Source organism: Notolepis coatsorum, assembly GCF_963971535.1.
Source record: "Notolepis coatsorum genome assembly, contig: SCAFFOLD_1283, whole genome shotgun sequence".
In the NCBI taxonomy this organism is placed as follows: Eukaryota; Metazoa; Chordata; class Actinopteri; order Aulopiformes; family Paralepididae; genus Notolepis; species Notolepis coatsorum.
Genome location: NW_028174507.1, coordinates 26,310 through 50,284, shown reverse-complemented (window position 1 = coordinate 50,284; position 23,975 = coordinate 26,310). Strand labels below are relative to the sequence as shown.

The following is a 23,975-nucleotide window of genomic DNA, read 5'->3' as shown; positions in this document are numbered from 1 at the left end:
TCCAAGAACAAGCAAAACACCATCAAAGTGGACAGGCAGATTCTACAAAGGCTCATCACAGCTTACAGAGCAGGTCGTAAGGTAGACCTTGACAATATCCTCCAGCATGAGCTCATGCCCATCCCACCATCTCTGGCCACAACTAACGGGAGTCTACATTCCACCAACAAGTCTGTGTTAGCAAATATACTGACGAAACAAGTTAAAACCCCTGCAGATCTTACCCTTCAGGGACCCAGCTGCCTGGTCATTGATGGCCAAGCTCTGGTAATGGCACTCGGAAAGCCACCTGACACTACAACATTTGGTGACTATGCCAACAAGTTCACTGACACCGTGTTGAAGATGGGAGCAAAATACCAGAGGGTAGATGTCGTCTTTGACAGATACCGTGACCAATCCATCAAAACAGGCACAAGGCTGAAACGCAAACAGCGCCACAGACCAGTACGTCGTGAAATCAAAAACAAGTCTGTTCCATATACTTGTACGGGAGCTGGCTATAATCTTTTAATTATCTTCTACTCTATTCTATTCAGGAAGAGTCACATGGCATGTATCGAAGCATGCAACTGTAAGAAAGTCAACACCTGCCGGAACACTGAGGAAGAGTGTGAATAAGCTGTCACTGTAAACGTACAGAGGAAGATTCCGGTAAAAAGCGGGAAGGTGGAATAGCTTTCATGTTGAACAACAATTGGTGTGATCCAGGCAACGTGAAGGAGCTTTCAAACCACTGCTCCCCAAACCTGGAGTATATATCCATCAAGTGCCGGCCATTCTTTCTCCCGAGAGAATTAACGTCGGTCATTCTGATCGGAGTGTATATTCCACCACAAGCAAACACAGGCGATGCGCTCTCCAAGCTCCACAACGAGGTAAACAAGCTCCAAGCAGCTAACGTTGACGCTGCTATTGTGGTTGTGGGTGATTTCAATAGCGCTAATCTGAGAAAAGTGCTGCCAAAATTCTACCAACATGTGACTTCTTCTACCAGAGGCGGGAATATTTTAGACCATTGCTACTCGCAATTTAAGAGCGGTTAAAAATCACATGCTGCCAGTCCTTTCGGCAAGTCAGATCACGACGCCATCTTTCTTGTACCGCAGTATAAACAAAGTCTCAAGCGCATTCCTGTAGTATCGCGAGAGGTGAAGCGCTGGACGGTGGCGTCGGAGGAGACGCTCCAAGCTGCACTAGAATGTACAGACTGGGGGGTGTTCCGCGATAACACAGATAATATTAATGACTACACGGAAACAGTGCTGGACTTTGTTTGTACTTTGGTAGAAGAAACAATCCCCTCTACCACAATTAGAGTTTACCCAAACCAAAAGCCCTGGGTAGACAAATCCGTCCGTGAAGCTCTGAAGGCGCGCACCTCAGCATACAACGCCAGGCTTGTGGAAGGCAACATGAATGACCACAAGGTGGTGAGATACAATGTTAGGAGGACAGTAATAGAAGCAAAAAGGCGCTACAGGGATTCAATTGAACTGCAATATGAACAGGCTGACTCTAGAGCTATGTGGCAGGGCCTCAGAACGATGACAGATTACAAAGGCACCTCCCTCAAACTGAACAGTGACATCCAACTGGCAAATGATCTCAATACCTTCTATGTGAGGTTTGAGGCTGGGAATAACAGCACCAGCCTACAAACCACTGCAATGGAGGAGGGGGGGGGGGGGGGGCACTGCTGATGGAGACTCAGTGTTCAGGATAACAGAACATGAGGTGAGGAGGACGTTTAAGAAAGTGAATATCAGGAAGGCAGCAGGTCCGGACGGTATCCCCGGCCGCGTCCTAAAAGTCTGTGCCGACCAACTGGCCCCGGTATTCACTGACATATTTAACCTGTCCTTAGAACAGGCTGTCATCCCCACCTGTCTGAAGAAGTCCACCATTATCCCTGTACCCAAAAAATCCAAGCCAGCTTGCCTCAACGACTACCGCCCTGTAGCTCTCACCTCCATAGCCATGAAGTGCTTTGAGAAGCTAGTGAAGGGCTACATCTGTTCCTCCCTCCCCATCAACCTGGACCCCCTGCAATTTGCATACCGCCCCAACAGGTCCACGGAGGACGCCATAGCCCATGTGCTGCACACAGCAGCATCACACCTGGACAAGAGGCAGGGGAACTATGTGAGATGCTATTCATCGACTACAGCTCAGCATTCAATACCATAGTCCCCTCCAAACTCATAGCCAAGCTCAGGGACCTGGGCTTGAACTATGACCTCTGCCAGTGGGTCTTGGACTTCCTGACGGGCAGACCCCAGGTGGTGAGAGCAGGCAACTGCACCTCCTCATCCAGCACTCTCAACATAGGGGCCCCCCAGGGCTGTGTCCTGAGTCCCCTCCTCCACTCCCTGTACACACATGACTGTGTGGCACAGCGGAACAACAACACAATCATCAAATTTGCTCACGACACAGTAGTGGTGGGCCTGATCTCTGCAAACGATGAGAGGGCCTACCTGGAAGAGGTTAAGGTTCTAGCGGGATGGTGTCAAGAGAACAGCCTCTCCCTGAACATCAGCAAAACAAAGGAGATGATTGTGGACTTTAGGAGGTCGGGGTCAGGGTATACAGCCCCCTCAGCATCGACGGGGCACCGGTTGAGAGAGTGAACAGTTTTAAGTACCTCGGAGTCCACATATCCGAGGACTTGACATGGACCACACACATTGACAGTGTTATCAAGAAGGCACGACAACGCCTCTACTTCCTTAGGCGCTTAAGGAAGTTCAACGTGAGTCAGAAGATCCTCAAGAACTTCTACTTATGCACAATAGAGAGCATCCTGACTGGCAATATCACCTCCTGGTTTGGGAATAGCACTGCACAAGACCGCAGCAGACTACAGAGAGTGGCCCGTTCAGCCGAACGCACAATTGAAGGTGGGCTTCCCACTCTCCAAGACATTTACAACAAGCGGTGCATGGGCAAGGCTAAGAGAATAATCAAAGACTCCAGCCACTCAAACAACTGTCTCTTTGAACTGCTGCGATCAGGCAAGCGATACCGGAGTCTCCATGGCAAGCACAGAGAGACTCAGAAGGTGCTTCTATCCCCAGGCCATCAGGATGCTCAATGAATGAACAATGAACAATAAGCAAACCATCAACACACCCACAGCGCACATACACTCACTTAAATAAACAACACACTGTATCACCCACTTTACCACTTTAGACACAATTTACACTTTATATTTATATTTATATTATTGGTAAGGAAATTGCACATCATTCTCATTCCTTATTGCACCTCACCACTACAAGGTGGCACCACAAGCTAAGCTATACCTCACCATTTTTGTACCAGCTGTACATACTGTATATATAGAAACACTGAACAATTTTGTTGTTTACACTTGTTTACGTACTTGACTTCTTGACTTTCTATTTTATACTTATTATACTTATTTTATACTATCTTGTTATTATCTAGCACACTCTCAGGAGCAACACAGAAAGAAACATTTCATGCAAAGTATTCTGTATTCTGTATGATAACTAATAAAGAAACTTGAACCTTCACTTATATTGATATGGTAAAATAATATTTTTATTTTATTATATTATAATCTATTCTATTCTATTCTGGAAAAGTGGCATTGGATGAATCATGCAACTGCAAGACACCTGCGACACCTGCCTGAATACGATTGATGACTGACAATAAATTACTGTACCTAAGCTACTGTACGCATATTAAGGACTATCTAATTTGCATAAATGACATGTTGATTAAAAAAAATCAAGAGAAAAGAGTTTGATGAATAAATCCATGGCCTGGGATCATCCTGCTTTTCTTTCTTATTTGGTTGATGAGTTATGCATCAATAACGACCACCGTTTCTGCTATAAATATGAGTTTCAAGCAACATTTTCACAACTGATCTAAAATCAGGATATGATTTTAAATTCCTCATGTATGCAAACATATAAAAACACATTTCATTCATGTTTCTACCTTGTTTAGTCAAAAAGATATGCACTTAAATAGATTTCAGCCTGGCGCTGGCGGCCATGTTGGATTTCTCAATTTTGAGGCCTTATTTGACATTTTTGAGCTTGGTATACAGCAGATTTGGATTCAGCACCCCTTAATACCCCTAGAAATGTTGTGTACCAAAAATAAACACGAAATTCCTTCAGGGTTATGATTTTCTGAAAATTGACTCTGTCTATAACCCCCTAACCCGAAACCTAACCCTAACCTTAACCCTAACCTTAACCTGTTCATTTCTGCGACTAGGGTGGAAAGTGTGACACATTTATGCAGTGCGCTTAATAGTGATTTTTGAAGAAAGAAAAAAACATGGATTATTGGTATTTGGGTCAAATATGTGAGACTGAGCTACTTTCCTGACATATACATAAAACATAGCCAACGCTATCCACACACACACGTGAAAAAATGCTATTTGCCGAGAATTGTGACAAGGGTGACTGGAGGGTGAAGTATAATTTCTGGGTACTTTTTACACCCCTGCTAACAGGGTACCCTGACAACCACACATTTATTGATGATGATTCTGACAAGGGAATCTTCCATGTCGTATCTACTCAACCATCCAAGAACAGCAGCCAGGAGTTTGGCAGGGTGTTCCTGCCAACTCTCTACAGCTTAGTCATCATCATTGGCTTCATAGGTAAGTGTGTGTGTGTGTGTGTGTGTGTGTGTGTGTGTGTGTGTGTGTGTGTGTGTGTGTGTGTGTGTGTGTGTGTGTGTGTGTGTGTGTGTGTGTGTGTGTGTGTGTCCTTGTTTTCCTACTGTTGTGGGGACCAAATGTACCCACATGTGATGAAAACTATTTTTGTTGTCGTTGTGGGGACATTGGTTATGTTATTTTAACACTTTCAGCGCCAGCCGTTTTATCCATCCTTGTAGTCAATGGGCCACACTTTAAAATATAGGGATTTTCACTGTGCGTTGCAGTGTTTGCAGGGCTATATCTATATTCTATATTATAGCTATGGAGACAATACTATGGCTCATTTGACAGTAACTATCCCTCGTCCAACATGTAAGAAAGAATAAATGTTTTCATGTATTCGTTCGCGTTTCTCGCCTGGACATGCTACTGTTTCCAAATCAAAGGTATATAATAGGTATTATGTTTCACCATGAATGCATCAAAGGGGGGTGGGGTCGTTTTTTGATGCTCTGATCACCAGCAATGGCATTCATTTTTAATATTACATACGTTGATCGGCTGGATCGATGTGAAATCATTGTAGGATCAAGGTGGATTTGACGTCAGATAGTCCTAACCTTTGATCGGAGTTATTCCAAAAAGAATATTCCAATTGTCTGATCGCGATTTCCAGTATTGTTGTCGATCGGGTCCCTGACATGAAGTGGCACAAGATATGCCTCAAGTGTGCTGAACGCGTTTCAAAGTGCTCGCATGAAGCGATTTACTTGGCTTGGTCTAAATTCTCCCGGACGACATTAGATGTGACACACAGTCTGGAACACGGTTTCAAAGGGTAGGCGATACTGCCACCTAGCAGGATCTGGCCGGTATTGCACTCTCGGGGTCTCCGTATGGCTTTCAACGGTAACATAGAGGTCCGTGAGACTGTATAGAATAAAAAAAATTAATAAAAGAAAAAACGATGAAAACGATCGAAAACCCGACTTTTCTTGGGTTTTGGCGCTCAACGCATGGCGAGATAACTTGAGAAATCCTGTGTATGGCAGAGAAAGAGTTAAGAGGGGTTATGGTTATGGTTAGGTTAAGGACAGGTTAAGCTTCAGCCACGCTCACAGTGCTGATCAATGGCTGCGAAATCTTTGTTCAGCATGTGGATACGGATTAATTTACCACTTTGACTCTTTTTGGATGGTGAAGGATTTGTACAAACCTGATAAACTTAATCCCAGCTATAAAGGAGTCTCAGTTCTATCATTCAACTTCTCCTGCCATCTATCCAGTCTTGCAGACTGACGCCATACCCCTGTTAGCTATTCACTTGTCATTGTCATTGTCATTGGAGTGTATAGACCCCCATCGGCTGATGCTAGTTCTGTCGATAAAATAGCAAATGTTTTGTCTCTGTATCCTGAATGATACTGAAATGCTCATAATGGGTGACTTTAATTTAGATTGGCTGGGTAGTAATTATGGGTATCTAAGGGAGGTTAGTGAAAACCAAAACCTAACCCAATTGGTTACTGAACCAACTAGGCTAAACCCAAAGAAATAACTCAAAATCTACTTGCATTGATTTAATTGTCTCCAAATAGATTAGACAGGATCATTGCTAGTGGATTTTTTGATTTAGGAATCAGGAATGGCCCAACAGCCTGCACCAGGAATACTAAGCTAAAGAAAACAAAATCACACAATATTATAAAAAATAAATCTAAAACATTTCAGTGATCAAGCTTTCCTATTTGATCTACTCAACAGTGACATCTCATGTACTTCTGAAATTCCGGATGTAGAATTGGCCTTAGACTTAGACCTTAAACTCTCCTATCAATCATTGATAAACATGCATAATTTTTTTAAGACATTCAGAGTGAAGGATAGGTCAACCCCTTGGTTTACACCTGAGCTATCATTGCTATTCAAAGAAAGGAATAGAGCCTGGGCTCTAGCTAGACGCTCTGGGGATCCATCCCATTGGTTATCTTTTAGACTACACTATGAATTGAAAATGGGGGACCCTGATGTAAACAAGACAAACGTCTTTCTCTGGTCTGCATCCCCTTAACAATTGTGTGTATTGAGCCGTACTGTATTGTACCCATTCTGCAATCTGTTAAATAAAGTTTTCATTCATTCATTCATTCATTCATTCATTCATTCATTCATTCATTCATTCATTCATTCATTCATTCATAGACAGATTAGAAACAAATGTACATCGTCTGTCAAAAATGCTAAATCAAGCTATTATTTAAATACTATCATTTAGTTCATACTCAGATCCAACAACATTTTGGAAAGCATTAAATTCTAGTAAAACCAAGGCTACCATTTCCTTGCATACAGAGGTAAAAATATAATGACTGCTTGATAACTGAAGGTAGCCTTCTTCAACAGCCATGTTGCCCAAGCTGAACATTCGTCTAATAAAGTGGTGACTGCTATGAGCAGCTATGAGTAGAATGTAGGGCCTGCCACCACATTTCTCCTTGAGCCTATTACTCCTGATGCAGTTTTTAAATATGTTGGTGTCTATTGATACCAGAAAGTCGACTGGGGAGGACAACTTGGACCCTTTCTTTCTTAAAGGAAAACTCCAACATTTTGGGAAATTAGCTTATTTGGCACCTACCCTGGAGTTAGACAAGAAGATGCATACCCTTTTTCTTCTCTGTGCATGCAGTAGGAGTAGGAAGACGCGCACCGTTAGCCTAGCTTAGCGTCAGTCACTGGAAGTAGGTTCCTCCATTAGCCTAGTTCCAAACGTCTTCCTACTCCTACTGCATGCACAGAGAAGAAAAAGGTATGCATCTTCTTGTCTAACTCCAGGGTTCCCAAAATGTTGGAGTGTTAAGATACATACCTTTTTCTTCTCTGTGCATGCAGTAGGAGTAGGAAGACGTGCACCGTTAGCCTAGCTTAGCGTCAGTCACTGGAAGTAGGTTCCTCCATTAGCCTAGTTCCCAACATCTTCCTACTCCTACTGCATGCACAGAGAAGAAAAATGTATGTATCTTCTTGTCTAACTCCAGGGTAGATGGCAAATAAGCTAATTTCCCAAAATGTTGGAGTTTTCCTTTAAATGAGCTGCTCCAGTAATCACAGAGCAAATAGCATATATTTTTAATCTCAACAGGCACAGTTCCCAGTATTTGTAAAACGGCCAATGTCTCTCCTTTGCATAAAGGTGGAGACAGAACTGGCCTGAACAATTATGGTCCAATTTCCAAAGTTGTCCTGCTTAGCTAAAATCCTGGGCCCCGTTCCTCGTACCTGGATAACTGAGTTAGCCGGATAACTTTAACTGGATAACTGAGTTAGCCGGACTTTCCGGTTCCCCGTACGTGGATTTTCCAAATCACCATGACAACAGATCCAAAAGTTTGAGCCTGGTCGAAAGCAGAGTTTAAGTTCAAGTTAGCCTGAACCATCGCCACGCCCCCGCAAAAAAGTGACAGCCCGTTTCCTGAAACTATTCCCACAGTCTACGATCTGCATTATACCATTCTGAATTACGTTTTTGTGCTCCATTCTTCCAGAGGGGGCTTTTGAAATGTAAAATAGACCCAAAATGCTGATACTAAATTCACTTTGTCCTAAATAATGCACGTTATATATACCGTGGCGCTCGCTCGGTGCGATGTACACATTATGACGTGGTTATTTTAATTGTAACTGGGATTAAGATGTCTGATGAGATGCGCTGTTTGACGGATTTGAGAAATTGAATGAGCCGTTGACGTCACATTAATGAATGAGGATAAAGAAATAAAACTTCATTCAAAATAAGGAATATTCTTCACACGGGTCTCTCGTTCATTAATGTATAAACAATGATTTTATCCCATCTGGCACAGTGGCCCAGCGGTATTGCTCAAGACTGCCAACCCAGTGACCGGGGTTTAAAACCCTGTGTTTCCAATATAATTTTCTTGAATATAATATTAATGATTATACGCCAAAGTAGCCTGGTTTTAAGTTAAAATATTATAAATCTACATGCATTGAGGATGTCATTCTTTATATAGCTCTCAACGTGCACCAAATTGAATTATTCCTATATTGCAAAAAGAAGGAAAAGACTAGGGTCTCGAACCCCGGTCGTCTGCATGAAAGTCAAAGGAACAACCCGTTAGACCACAGTAGAGATAAGTTAAAGATCGACTATACATCAATCAATGGGTAAGAGAGCCGTATCGTAATTCTGTGTAACAGTTTAACTAATTATTTTCGCTAGCAAGATCTCATTTGATTATTCAATCCAGCAGGCAAGTTTAAAGAAATATAATCTGATTGATTGAGGTAATGAGGGACTTAAAATTAGCCTATAGATAACGCATTTAACTTGTCGGCGAGGCGATTGAGCCGTATTGCAATCTGTCAATAAAGTTTCAAATCAATTAATCAATCAATGCCGTTAGAGAATCAGGATCTCTGCCATCGATACGTGCTGGCTTTTCACCTGAAGCGGCCGCGCGCATTTAGCCTGAGTCGCAAGTCTGGCTTGAGTTAACGAGACTGAATCCACCTTCGAGGAACAGGAAAATCCCGACTTCAAACATCGGGTTAACTGAAGCTGGATAATGACATCTTGATCGACTTAGTTGAACCACGTACGAGGAATGGGGCCCTGGGACTCACTAGTAAATAACAAACTCGAACTCTCTTCTAAGCCCCCATCAATCTGGTTTCAGAGCCAACCACAGTACAATCTCAGCTACCACTTTAGTTATAAATGATATAGTTTCTACATTAGACAAAAAGAAACATTGTGCTGCCATATTTATAGATTTGAGAGAGGGAGAGGGCGAGAGAGAGAGAGGGTCACCTCGTTCACCTCCTTCAGCTCCTTCAGCTCCTTCACCTCCTTCAGCTCCTTCACCTCCTTCAGCTCCTTCAGCTCCTTCACCTCCTTCACCTCCTTCAGCTCCTTCACCTCCTTCACCTCCTTCAGCTCCTTCACCTCCTTCACCTCCTTCAGCTCCTTCACCTCCTTCACCTCCTTCAGCTCCTTCAGCTCCTTCAGCTCCTTCAGCTCCTTCACCTCCTTCACCTCCTTCAGCTCCTTCACCTCCTTCAGCTCCTTCACCTCCTTCAGCTCCTTCACCTCCTTCAGCTCCTTCAGCTCCTTCAGCTCCTTCAGCTCCTTCACCTCCTTCACCTCCTTCAGCTCCTTCACCTCCTTCAGCTCCTTCACCTTCTTCACCTCCTTCAGCTCCTTCACCTCCTTCAGCTCCTTCACCTCCTTCAGCTCCTTCAGCTCCTTCACCTCCTTCACCTCCTACACCTCCTTCAGCTCCTTCACCTCCTTCACCTCCTTCACCTCCTTCACCTCCTTCAGCTCCTTCAGCTCCTTCACCTCCTTCACCTCCTTCAGCTCCTTCACCTCCTTCAGCTCCTTCATCTCCTTCAGCTCCTTCAGCTCCTTCAGCTCCTTCACCTCCTTCACCTCCTTCAGCTCCTTCACCTCCTTCACCTCCTTCAGCTCCTTCACCTCCTTCACCTCCTTCACCTCCTTAACCTCCTTCACCTCCTTCAGCTCCTTCACCTCCTTCAGCTCCTTCACCTCCTTCAGCTCCTTCAGCTCCTTCAGCTCCTTCACCTCCTTCAGCTCCTTCACCTCCTTCACCTCCTTCAGCTCCTTCACCTCCTTCACCTCCTTCACCTCCTTAACCTCCTTCACCTCCTTCAGCTCCTTCACCTCCTTCACCTCCTTCACCTCCTTCAGCTCCTTCAGCTCCTTCACCTCCTTCACCTCCTTCACCTCCTTCAGCTCCTTCACCTCCTTCAGCTCCTTCATCTCCTTCACCTCCTTCAGCTCCTTCAGCTCCTTCACCTCCTTCACCTCCTTAACCTCCTTCACCTCCTTCACCTCTTTCACCTCCTTCACCTCCTTCAGCTCCTTCACCTCCTTCAGCTCCTTCAGCTCCTTCAGCTCCTTCAGCTCCTTCACCTCCTTCAGCTCCTTCATGCCTCTCTTCAGAGCGTTTTCTTTTAACCTCTTAACATTCCTGCAAATTTAGCATAAAACGCCTATCGAATGCAAACCCAAAGTAAATTGAAAGCGGTTCTTAAACCATTTCGTAGCACATGCATAAGTCTGGTCTCTTTTGAAAGACCTTTTCTAAACTGACGCTCGTTGGCTGTTTGGTCTTATAACCCGAGATTGGAAGCACATAATAGGTCAAGCAGAGTGTCAATCAAACAGCGGCCATTTTAGCTTTCAAACGATGTGCTGCTTCAGAGATACTAAAACAATGGGACGCCGACAGACAACGGTAAAATGTTCTGTGACGTGTCCATCACGGCCAAGGGCGGGCCATCGGACAGTTAAAGAGGACCTCACTCGTCATCCAGAGTTTTGGATTCCTGCGTAGTCCATGCACAATTCTATTTATTTTCTTTCTTAATTTATCTTAACTCTTATTTAATAATACGGTTATTTTAAAGTGTATTAAAGTGTAAAGTTAAGGGACTTTGTTACCTAGTGGGTACCAAGGGGGAAACAAAGGAAAAACATTTTTCACTTATAATTATAATGTGTGTGTGGTGACCGGGCGTCACAGCAGCATGGGGGAGGGGAGGTACAGGTATGGGCAGGTAATAGAATAAATACATAAATGTAGGCAATACAATTAGATCTGAATATAAAAACATGAGAAAAATAAACAGTGTAAACAGTATAATTAACTGAGTATAAAAATATGAGGAAAAATAAACAGTGTAAGCAACCGTGCAGATGGTTATAATATACGTTACATTAAATTCAGGTCAGAGACACGAATGCGATCTAGATGAGAAAATCACTTAAACTACTTCTTATCACGCCCTCCTAGGTAACAGCCTGGTGGTGTGCGTTCTGGCCAAACACCGCAAGCAGACCAACCTGACGGACATCTGCCTCCTCAACCTGGCCCTCGCCGACCTCCTCCTCATCTTCTCGCTGCCCTTCCTCGCCCACTACGCCGCCGTCCTCTCGTGGGTCTTCGGAGACTTCCTGTGCCGCCTCACCGAGGTGATCTACAAACTCGGCTTCTACGGCAGCATCTTCTTCATGGTCGCCATGGTCATCGTGCACGCTCACACCTCGGCGCGCCACCGCACAGTGGGGCTGGCCGTCGCCCTGTCCCTGTCGGTGTGGATGCTGAGCCTCCTCGTCTCCCTGCCCGCCCTCATCTTCACGCAGGAGGTGAGCGAGGGTGGACGCTCTGTGTGCAAACCCCTCTATCCCGAGGGCAGCCACTGGGAAGAGTTCGACCGTCTGGAGATGAACATCCTGGGCTTCCTGGTCCCCCTGCTGGTGATGGTGTTCTGCTACTCCAGGATCTTCCTCAGGCTGCTGGCCCTCAGGAGCACCAAGAGGCACCGCGCCATCAAGCTGATTGTCGCCGTCGTCGCCGCCTTCTTCTGCTTCTGGACGCCGTACAACGTCGTGGTCTTCCTGCTCTTCCTGCAGTCGCGGGGGGTGTACTCGCCGGGTGAGGGGGAGGGCATGACACTGGCCATAGTAGTCACAGAGACCATCGCGTTTGTTCACTGCTGCCTGAACCCTGTGATCTACGCCTTCGCGGGACAGAAGTTCATGCAGCGCGTCGTCAAGATGCTGAGGATCTGGAGCTCTGCCGCGGAGCTCTGTCGCTGCAGCATTATGTAGCAGTAATTCCCCCTATTTTAACATCAACAACTAGCTCAACTGGTAGCTTTTAAAAAAAACTGTTTTTTTTTTAACATGCATTCTTTCGCCGGTTAAGTTTAGGCATGTTAAGTTTAGACATTGTTTCGGAGTTGGTTAAGGTTAGGGTTACGTTTAGGCATTGTTTCAGAGTTGGTTATGGTTAGAGTTTGTCTTAGAGGATGGCAATATTCTTTGGGAGTTGGTTAAGGTTAAGGTTAAGGTTAGGCATTGTTTCGGAGTTGGTTAAGGTTAGAAGGGTTAAGTTTAGGCGCTGTTTCGGAGTTAGTTAAGGTTAGAGTTTGTCTCAGAGAATGGCAATAGAACGCAGCCTATTTCCGCGCTGCAGCTCTCTCGCGCTGCCGCGGTCACATGGGCGTAGTGGCCAATCAGAGAAACGCTAAACACAAGTTGGTTGCCTAAAATATTCACGCGGACCGGACGGAGAGCTCGACATGGAGGAGCTCCGGGAAGTCCACCTCCACTTTTAACATGTAGGGCGAATGGAATAGGAAAGTCCACTTCCTGGTGGTGTTCCTTTATTGATCCCCTCGGGGCGGGGGGGGGGGGGAGATTCAAGTGTCATAGCGGCATTGGGGGAGGTGGGGGGGGGGTACAGGTATGGGCAGGGTAATAGAAATACAGGTAGGATAGGTAGTAATAATAATAGAACATGGAAGTGCAAGTAGTAATGATAATAGTGATTAACAGTCCTAACTAGAGCGAGGCTATAGTTGGAAGTTGCGCGAGCGGCGTGCACCTGCAAACGGCACTGTCCATGGTTCTGAATTCATACAATACACACACCCACTAGGCTACTATGGTGAGCCCAACTCATTTAATATATAGTGCAAATTAAGTGTTCAAATTAAGGCATCCAATATGATTAACCATTGTCTTACCTTAATGCAGCAATATGCAACGTTTCGTCTTGGCATCAATGGGTCTCATTCTCCAACGGACTTACGACAAAAAGGGCTTTCTCTTAGGGCCATTTGAGACCTTTTCGGGCAGATTTTGGGATTCACCAACTGTCCCAATAAAACATATATAATTAATATTATATTATAATATATTGTCTATATTCATGTCTTGCCCGAAAAGGTCTCAAATGGCCCTAAGAGAAAGCCCTTTTTGTCGTAAGTCCGTTGGTGAATGAGACCCATGATATTTTAAGTTTGTCACAATGTGAAGCAGTGTTTGTCACAATGTGAAGTAGACTCAGAGTTGACTGTCTCTCCTGGCGCACATTGTTGTTCTTAGCCAGTTTCGGATGCACCTCATTGCTGAGAAAGACCGCTCACAAGTTGCGGTGCCGACGGGCAATGAAGGAAACGTTTTTCGTAATTTGGATCTCATCATGCTTTGAAAACAATGTACATACAGTAGCTCTAAAAAGTGTCCACGATTTGATGAACTCTGACTCTCATCATGCCCTCGTAGAGCAAGCCCTTGTTTGCCAAGATAAAGCAATAGCCTCAGGTGATCCGGTGTTATGCCCAGGGCTCGCTGTGGCTGCAGGGGTGCGGTACCTGGTGCTGCTGCTGGCAGCTTCTGAATGACTTTGTTTATATTTTGCCTTGGAAAAATACCGTATATCCATTTAGCTTTTAGAAATTTGACAAAAAATAGCGTGCTGGTGTTCGCTACAAAGCATACATACATTCGGAATGCAGATGTTTACAAAAAATGAATTATGCTATGCGGCGGGATCAGGATGTGATTGGCAACATAATTATTTAACTTGAGCCTACCCATAATCACCAGGGCCCTATTCCCCGTACCTGGCTGATTGATTGAATTGATTGATTGAAAAGTTTATTAACAGATTGCAGAATGGGTACAGTACAGTACAACTCAATACATACAATTGTTAAGAGGATGCAGACCTGAGAAAGACTTTCGTCTTGTTTCCATCAGGGTCCCCCATTTTCAATTCATCATATGACACACACGACATACAGATAGACAGTACTGCTACATCTATACATTTATGACATACCAGATTTGCAAATACAGTACTGTTTGTGATACTAAAAAAATCCAGAAAAAGAGTGTATATACATTTGACATAGAAACTGTGCATTGGAGGAGGTTGGGTAGGTGGGGTGGGGCTGTACATTGGAGGTGGGGGGGGGGAGGTTGGGTAGGGGGGGGGGACTGTACATTGGAATACTGACATACATTTGACATAGAAACTGTACATTGGAGGAGGTTGGGTAGGTGGGGTGGGGTTGGGTGGGGTTGTACATTGGAGGTGGGGGGGGGGGGTTGGGTAGGGCGGGGGGCAGGGGTGTAGCTCCAGATTCTGGGCCCCATGAAAGAATGTATTTGTAGGCCCCCAGTGAATGCGAGCGCGCGTATGCGCGCGAGCGAAAAATATTTGGCAATTTTTTTATTGATGAAAACGCATAATATGGTTTTTACCTATACATTCGGATCAGCAGTTCAGCACCTGCACTGTTGGTGGGTGAGCCTAGTAAAGGATGTCGCATTGCGTTCATCTTCAATGAATGGACCAATGCAATAGTCTACCAAAGCCCCCCCTCTCTCTCTATATATCTCACACACACACACACACACACACACACACACACACACACACACACACACACACACACACACACACACACACACACACACACACACACACACACACACACACACACTTCAGAAACAAACATAGTATCAATGAGAGCATCAATAATACACATGAGTGATGTCTAGTAAAAAAAAAAAAAAAAAAAAAAAAATTGGGGCCCCCCCTCAGTGCTGGGCCCTTGGAATCATCCTAAGCTACCCCCCCCCCCAGCTACGCCCCTGGTGGGGGGCACTGTACATTGGAATACTGACAAAGCCATGCTTGGTCTTTATTGTACAACTGGGTTAGGACATTTGTAGGGGCCAGTTTCGAATTGCAGTCTCCCGTAGGTGTTCTTTGAGAGTGTTTTTGAAGGTGGGTAGTGATTCACATTCCTTTACAGCTTTGGGTAGGGCGTTCCACATTGATGTGGCATAATTGCGAAACGTGTTTAGTCCCTTGTTTGAGCCGAATCTGGGTTTAACATGATTTGTGGAGCTCCCTCTGGTGTTGTGATCGTGGTATTCACTGACCTTTGGGAAGTATTTTGACATGTACATGGGTACCTTGGTCGTGTAGTGTATCTTGTAGACCAGGCCCATTGCAAGTTGCTGTACTCTGTCGTCTACTCTAAGCCATCCTAGGTTGGCAAACTGAGTTAGCCGGATAATTTTCAGCATAACTTGACTTAAGCCAGACATTTCCGTTCCCCAACGTCGGATTTTCTAAGTCGCTATGGTAACAGATCAGAAAGTTTGAACCTGCTCCGGAGCAGGGTTTAGTTCAGTTAGCTGGATGAACCATGGCCACACCCTCGCAAAGAAATGCCAGCTTGCTTCCTGAAATAATTATCACAGTCTACATCCCATTATACCATTCTGAATTATGTTTTTGTGCTTTGTTTTCCTAGAGGGGGCTTTTGAAATGTAAAATAATAGACCTAAAATGCTGATACTAAATTTACTTTGTCCTAAATAATGCACGTCATAGTTATACGGATACGGCGCTCGCGACACACAGTTATTTTAATAACGGACTAAACGGATCATTGCAAATGTGAATCCTGCAGGGATATTTTTAATGAATGAAACCTATCGGGCGTTTGGCTCTGATTAGTTTCATATTCTTCGCTGTGTATTTGCTTAACGGAGCGCCCGGATTGTGTTTCATTCAAGCATATGAAGCGTCTATGCGCGGATTGTGGATATGAATTATGAGGAATCTGAATCTGTGGAGTGTTTAATTGTATCACTGTCACTGTGACAGTGTCACACGTTATTGTGATATTGTAACTGGGTTTAAAATATATGAGGAGATGCGCTGTTTGATGGATTTGATGACGTGACGTGACTTGATAAATTGAATGAGCCTTTGACGTTTTTGATGAATGAATTTGAGAAAATGCATTTATCTTTTCAAGCACTGTTATCTGATGATGAACATGAGGTGTCACTGGTATAAACCAAAGGGTAATCAATTCAATGCATGTATGGATTATGTCCGAAACAAATTAAAACCTGATTAATAGTGTAACTGCGTGCAAGCCTCCCTCCAACCTCTCTTTGGGAACCATGTATTTATATAGTACATAATACCTAAGCACATACAGTACAGATATCCTCATAATATAATTCGTATCAATTAGATATACTATTTGGGCTTGTTTTTATCCTTATTCTGAAAGAGTTGAACTAATTATTTTCGCTAGCAAGATCTCATTTGATTATTCATTCCATTAAGCCTACTGCCAGCAGCACATTTAAAGAAATATAATCTGATTGCTTGGGGTAATGAGGGACTTAAAATTTGCCTATAGACTATGCATTTAACTTGTCGGCGAGGCTATTGAGTCGTACTGTATTGTACCCATTCTGCAATCTGTTAATAAAGTTTGAAATCAATCAATCAATCAATGCCGTTAGAAAATCAGGATTTCTGCGATCGACATCTGCTGTCTTTTCAACTGAGGCGGCCGTGCGCACTTATCCTGAGTATCAAGTCTGGTTCGAATTAACGAGACTGAATCAGGGTTTGAGGAACAGGGAAAGCGCGGATTCAAACATCAGGTTAATTGAATCTGGATAATGGGACTTTTGATCAATTTAGTTGAACCAGGTACGGGGAATAGGGCCCAGATTGTAACCAGGGGGCTGCAGCGACAACACACAGTGTGACAGTGGCTCGGGAGGTACAGCAGTCGTCTGGCAATCCGGAGGTTCCCGGTTCGATTCCCGCTCCTCCCGGGCAGCGCGTCGATGTGTCCTTGAGCAAGATACTTAACCCCTAATTGCTCCCGATGAGCAGGTTGGCACCTTGCATGGTTGCCTCTGCCTACCCTAGTGTAGCCTTCATTACCCACTGCCTATGGTCCTAAGGGTGTTTATTATTAAAAGTCAGACAGTCCTAACAGTGTTTATTATTAAGAGTCAGACAGTCCTAACAGTGTTTATTATTAAGAGTCAGACAGTCCTAACAGTGTTTATTATTAAGAGTCAGACAGTCCTAACAGTGTTTATTATTAAGAGTCAGACAGTCCTAACAGTGTTTATTATTAAGAGTCAGACAGTCCTAACAGTGTTTATTATTAAGAGTCAGACAGTCCTAACAGTGTTTATTATTAAGAGTCAGACAGTCCTAACAGTGTTTATTATTAAGAGTCAGATAGTCCTAACAGTGTTTATTATTAAGAGTCAGACAGTCCTAACAGTGTTTATTATTAAGAGTCAGACAGTCCTAACAGTGTTTATTATTAAGAGTCAGACAGTCCTAACAGTGTTTATTATTAAGAGTCAGACAGTCCTAACAGTGTTTATTATTAAGAGTCAGACAGTCCTAACAGTGTTTATTATTAAGAGTCAGACAGTCCTAACAGTGTTTATTATTAAGAGTCAGACAGTCCTAACAGTGTTTATTATTAAGAGTCAGACAGTCCTAACAGTGTTTATTATTAAGAGTCAGACAGTCCTAACAGTGTTTATTATTAAGAGTCAGACAGTCCTAACAGTGTTTATTATTAAGAGTCAGATAGTCCTAACAGTGTTTATTATTAAGAGTCAGACAGTCCTAACAGTGTTTATTATTAAGAGTCAGACAGTCCTAACAGTGTTTATTATTAAGAGTCAGACAGTCCTAACAGTGTTTATTATTAAGAGTCAGACAGTCCTAACAGTGTTTATTATTAAGAGTCAGGTAGTCCTAACAGTGTTTATTATTAAGAGTCAGACAGTCCTAACAGTGTTTATTATTAAGAGTCAGATAGTCCTAACAGTGTTTATTATTAAGAGTCAGACAGTCCTAACAGTGTTTATTATTAAGAGTCAGACAGTCCTAACAGTGTTTATTATTAAGAGTCAGACAGTCCTAACAGTGTTTATTATTAAGAGTCAGATAGTCCTAACAGTGTTTATTATTAACACATCCAGTGCCGTTAACATAGATCTAAGTTTCTGTTTTGTTGTATAGAGAAACTTACCATCTGTCCTATACAGTCAGATCAATTTCAATGACAGATGGAAATCTAAACAAGGAACTGTCAGAAACAAATGTTTCTGGTAAAAGGTCACAGGAAGGTTGAGTTAGAAGAGATGGGTTAACTCACTGGTTAACTGGTTACTATGTTAATAAGGTTGAAGGTGGGACTTAAGTCCTGATTGGACAAAGACCCAGTTTAGTTACTCCCATTTTAAATGAGTTAACAAATCGGAGGATTTAGGGGATGTGTCTAGTTTAGGGCTGACCCCTATTAATCGATTAGTCGACTAATCGGTTGAAAGGAGCCGTAGTCGACTGGCCAACCTCTTAGTCGAATATAATTAAAAAAAAATTAAATTAATTTTAAATTTTTATTTTATTTATTTTTAATCATTCTTTCCAAAAGAAAAGAGGCCTAGAAGCGTGGCTAACGCTAATGGCGCGCACACCAGAGGCTAACTGCCTAAGAAAACAGGCACAGAGGCACTGAAAGAGGATTTCACCCATCTAATGAACACTAGACTAGACAAATATCAAGATGTATCCATCAGTGGACCAATTGCATGCTTTTGCAGAGGACAAGAAGCCTTCAGTCGACTCCTTCAGACATTAAGCACCCCCACAGCCCAAATGAAAAAAAAAAAAAAAAGAAAAAAAAAAAAAATAATAATAATAATAATAATAATAATAATAATAATAATAATAATAATAATAATAATAATAATAATAATAATAATAATAATAATAATAATAATAATAATAATAATAATAATAATAATAATAATAATAATAATAATAATAATAATAATAATAATAATAATAATAATAATAATAATAATAAAAATATATAATATTATATATATATATATTTTTTTTAGTCGACCAATAGTCGACTAACGGCAAATTTTTGCCAATCCTAGTCGACCTTCCAAATCCTTAGTCGGGGACAGCCCTAGTCTATTTCTTTCTTTATATACTGGAACTCAGGGACTGAGAGGGGATATTTTATATATCAGATGACAGATGTATGTTAGCTATTGATGGAAGACGGAGGAATCGTGACGTAAATTGAACCTTTTTGTAATAAAGTTGATTTTGAGACTTAGAAGACAAAGCTAGTTTTTTTCCTACAAACTCTGTTCAATCATCGACTGATGAAGGAGACCTCAATACAATTAGACAGGTCTAAATTCACTTGGCACCTTAATAATTATAATAATAATAATAACTTTAGTTATATAGCACTTTTCATACACGGATTGCAGCTCAAAGTGCTTCACAGCAAATAGCATAAAATGAACATACTGTAGGCATAACATTAGCATACAGTTGACAGAATAAAAGCAATGTAGAAAGTGCAGACATAGGAATAGGTATAAAATAAGTACAATAAGTACAGTGTTGCTCGAAAGCATGTGAACAAATGTAGGAGGTCGGAGGCTGTGTTGAACTTTAGGGGACGCAGGAAGAGAGATGGGAGGGGGAGGGGTGATATCAGGGGGGGGGGCCGGGGGGACAGAGAGGATAACGGGGGTGATATCAGGGGGGGGGGGGGGGCAGAGAGGATAACAGGGGTGATATCAGGGGGGGGCAGAGAGGATAACAGGGGTGATATCAGGGGGGGGGGGGGCAGAGAGGATAACAGGGGTGATATCGGGGGGGGGGGGGGGGCAGAGAGGATAACAGGGGTGATATCAGGGGGGGGGGGGCAGAGAGGATAACGGGGGTGATATCGGGGGGGGGCAGAGAGGATAACAGGGGTGATATCAGGGGGGAGAGAGGATAACAGGGGTGATATCAGGGGGGGGGACAGAGAGGATAACAGGGGTGATATCAGGGGGGGGGGGGGCAGAGAGGATAACAGGGGTGATATCAGGGGGGGGGGCAGAGAGGATAACGGGGGTGATATCGGGGGGGGGGGGGGGGGGGCAGAGAGGATACCGGGTGATATCAGGGGGGGGGGGGGGGGGCCAGAGAGGATAACAGGGGTGATATCAGGGGGGGGGCAGAGAGGATAACAGGGGTGATATCAGGGGGGGGGGGCAGAGAGGATAACAGGGGTGATATCAGGGGGGGGGGGCAGAGAGGATAACGGGGGTGATATCGGGGGGGGGGGGCAGAGAGGATAACGGGGGTGATATCAGGGGGGGGGGCAGAGAGGATAACGGGGGTGATATCAGGGGGGGGGGGGGCAGAGAGGATAACGGGGGTGATATCAGGGGGGGGGCAGAGAGGATAACAGGGGTGATATCAGGGGGGGGGGGGGAGAGGATAACGGGGTGATATCAGGGGGGGGGGGGGCAGAGAGGATAACAGGGGTGATATCTGTTTTGTTCAGTGGTTCAATTATGAGATGAGTCCTTGCTCATGAACACCAGTACTTTATTTTACTACCACAGCACAAGTTACATGTTATCTCTAGATGGTCGTTCTTACTTCCTGGATGTTCTACTTATCAGAGCCTATCATACTGACACCTAGTGGTGCAAAGTAATCATAACATCCTTAATCATCACATCCCCCTTTCTCTGTAAACGGTAGACAAACTAAATTACAGGTGTCAGGTATCTTAACCATTTTTTCTTTAACACATCATTTGAACCAATTACCATATTAACATAATTAATACATACTACACTATATATATATAAAATCTTTCTATCACACTTTTTCTAAACTTTTTCTTTTATTTTCTTTTTTTTTTGCTTTCTTCATTTTTCTTTTCTTTTCTTTCTTTTTTTTACAAATCCAGTCTTTCAGGCTTTCTGATTTCTCTTGCACTTCTTCTTAAGACAGGTTCACCTGGACTGTTGTCAGGGTTATAGTCTGTCAGAGGTGGAGAGACGGACTCAGACTCAGTGTGGGCTTCACTGAGCTCTCGAACAGTCCCTTGTGTTTTCAGAAGACTGCGACGGTTACGTCTGAAGATATGACCATCCTCTGTTCTCACAGTGAAAGACCGTGGAGCTACTTCTTGAAGAACAGTGGCTTTTGTCTTCCATCCATCAGGATCTTCAATTTTAACTGTATCGTTGCTTGATAGTGGTGGAAGCTGCTTGGCTGTTCTGTCATAGAATGACTTCTGTTTCATCTTCTGTTGTTGTAGCTTTTGTTCCAACTTTGGATGTTTCTTTTTCTTTGAGTAACTCGGCAGTGTGGTACGCAGCTTTCGATTCATCAGCAGCTCAGCAGGTGACAGTCCGCAAGCGAGGGGTGATGCTCTGTAGCTCAGAAGAGCAAGGTAGGGATCTGAGTCACTGTCAGCAGCTTTCTTCAGGAGCTGCTTGAGGATGTGGACTCCTTTTTCAGCTTTTCCATTTGACTGTGCATACAGAGGACTAGATGTCACATGCTTGAAGCCGTACCGTTTTGCAAATTCCTGCCACTCTCTGCTCTTAAAGCATGGCCCGTTGTCACTCACCACTGTGTTTGCTATGCCGTGTCTGGCGAAGATCGATTTTGTATGTGTTATAACACAAGTTGATGATGTATTCGATAGCAATGCCATTTCAGGGAAGTTTGAGTGATAGTCAATGACCACTACATAGTCTTTACCCTTGAGATGAAACAAATCCATTCCTACTTTATCCCATGGTGCTGTTGGGACATCAGCTACCATCATAGGCTCTTTGGTTTGCTTGTTCCTATGTCTCTGGCATGTTTCACATCCACTTATCAGTCTCTCAATGTCTTTGTTGATCCCAGGCCAGAAGACTGCGTTTCTCGCTCTTCTCTTGCATTTCTCGACACCGAGATGACCTTCATGGATCCTCTGTAGTATGTCCCTTCTCAATTCTTGTGGAATGACAATTCTATTTGTCCTTAGCAACAGTCCATCAACAACACTCAGTTCACCTCTGATGTCGTGGAACAGTGGACAGGAACCTACAGGCCATCCATTTTGCATGTTTCCAATGATACATTGCAGCTCTGTGTCTTTTGCTGTCTCTTCAGCTATTTGTCTGGACTTTGTGTCTGATACAGGAAGCGCAGCAGCCACCATGTTGACATGGTTTTGAACATCTTCTTCAGTCGTGCTCACACCTTTCCCTGTGGGTGCCCGTGAGAGCGCATCGGCGAGTATCAGGTGCTTTCCTGGTGTGTAGATCAGCTCAAAGTCGTATCTCTGCATTTTCATCATCATACGCTGAATCCTTGGCGACATTTCATTTAAGTTTTTTTTTATGATTGCAACCAAAGGACGATGATCTGTCTCTACAGTGAAGGAGGGTAGGCCATATATGTAGCTGTGAAACCTCTCTAGGCCAAACACTAACCCTAGGCATTCTTTTTCGATTTGTGCATATCTACACTCTGTCTCTGTCATGGACCTGGATGCATAGGCCACTGGTTTCCAATGCTCACCTTCAGCCTGTAGGAGTACTCCTCCAATTCCGTCCTTGGAGGCATCCGTCGACACTTTGATCCTCTTCGTCGAGTCATAGAATGCCAACACAGGTGCAGTTGTCAGTGTCTCTTTGAGCCTCTGCCACTCATGCTCATGTTTGGATGCCCATTTGAACTCATCCCCTTTATGCAGGAGCTCACGAATACAGGCTGTCTTTGCAGATAGGTTAGGAATGAATTTACCTATGAAGTTGACCATTCCCATAATGCGTAGCACACCTGTCTTGTCTGTGGGCCTTGGCATGTTGTGTATGGCATTGACTTTTTCCTGGTCAGCCTGGACACCTTGTGCAGAGAGCTTGTCTCCAAGGAAGACGATTTCTTGAGCTCCAAACTGACATTTGCTCTTGTTGAGCTTTAGTCCAAACTTTCGTATCCTCTCCAGCACGTTGATCAGTCTCTTATTGTGTTCTTGGACTGTGGAGCCCCAGACGATGATGTCATCAACATAGGCTCGAACTCCATCCAGCCCTTCGATGATGTGTTCCACTGCTCTGTGAAATATTTCAGATGCTGAACAGATTCCAAAAGGCAGTCTGAGGAAGCAATATCTGCCGAAAGGTGTATTAAAGGTGCAGTACTTGGTGCTGCTTTCATCCAATTTCAGCTGCCAGAAGCCTTGTGTTGCGTCAAGCTTTGTGAAGTATCTGGCACCAGCCATCTCACTGGTGATTTCCTCACACTTGGGTATTTGGTAGTGTTCCCGCTTTATGTTTTCATTCAGATCTTTTGGGTCCATACATATTCTCAGGTCACCATTTTTTCTCTTCACGCACACCATAGAATTGACCCATTCTGTTGGTTCCTCTACCTTCTGTATCACCCCCAGCACTGTCATCCTGTCCAGTTCTTTTTTAACACGGTCTCTCAGTGGTGCCGGAACTCTTCGTGCAGCATGCACCACTGGCTGTGCATTTGCTTTCAGCTGGATTTTATATGTGAATGGCAATACACCAAAACCCTTGAAGACATCTGCAAAGTTCTGTACTATTGAGTCAACAGAGTCACTTGGTGTACTCACAGTTGTGTTGATGCGATACACTCTTTTCACCAGCTCCAGGTCTTCACAGGCTTTATCACCCAGCAGTGAATCAAGTCCTTCAGCAACAACAGAAAAGAATAGGTGATGCACTTTTTCTTTCACTGTTACATTCAGCGTGCATGTGCCTAGA

The 23,975-nt window shown here is 43.7% G+C and overlaps 1 protein-coding gene across 1 annotated transcript; it reads left to right on the top strand.

The window, feature by feature from the left end:
• Nucleotides 1-4,510: 4,510 nt before the first annotated feature.
• Nucleotides 4,511-12,326, top strand: LOC311247541 (C-C chemokine receptor type 4-like; the record flags this gene model as incomplete). Its single annotated transcript, XM_084338580.1, has 2 exons — nucleotides 4,511-4,663; nucleotides 11,509-12,326. Coding segments are annotated over 2 exons (971 nt in total), but the record flags the coding sequence as incomplete, so codon positions are not given.
• Nucleotides 12,327-23,975: the final 11,649 nt, after the last annotated feature.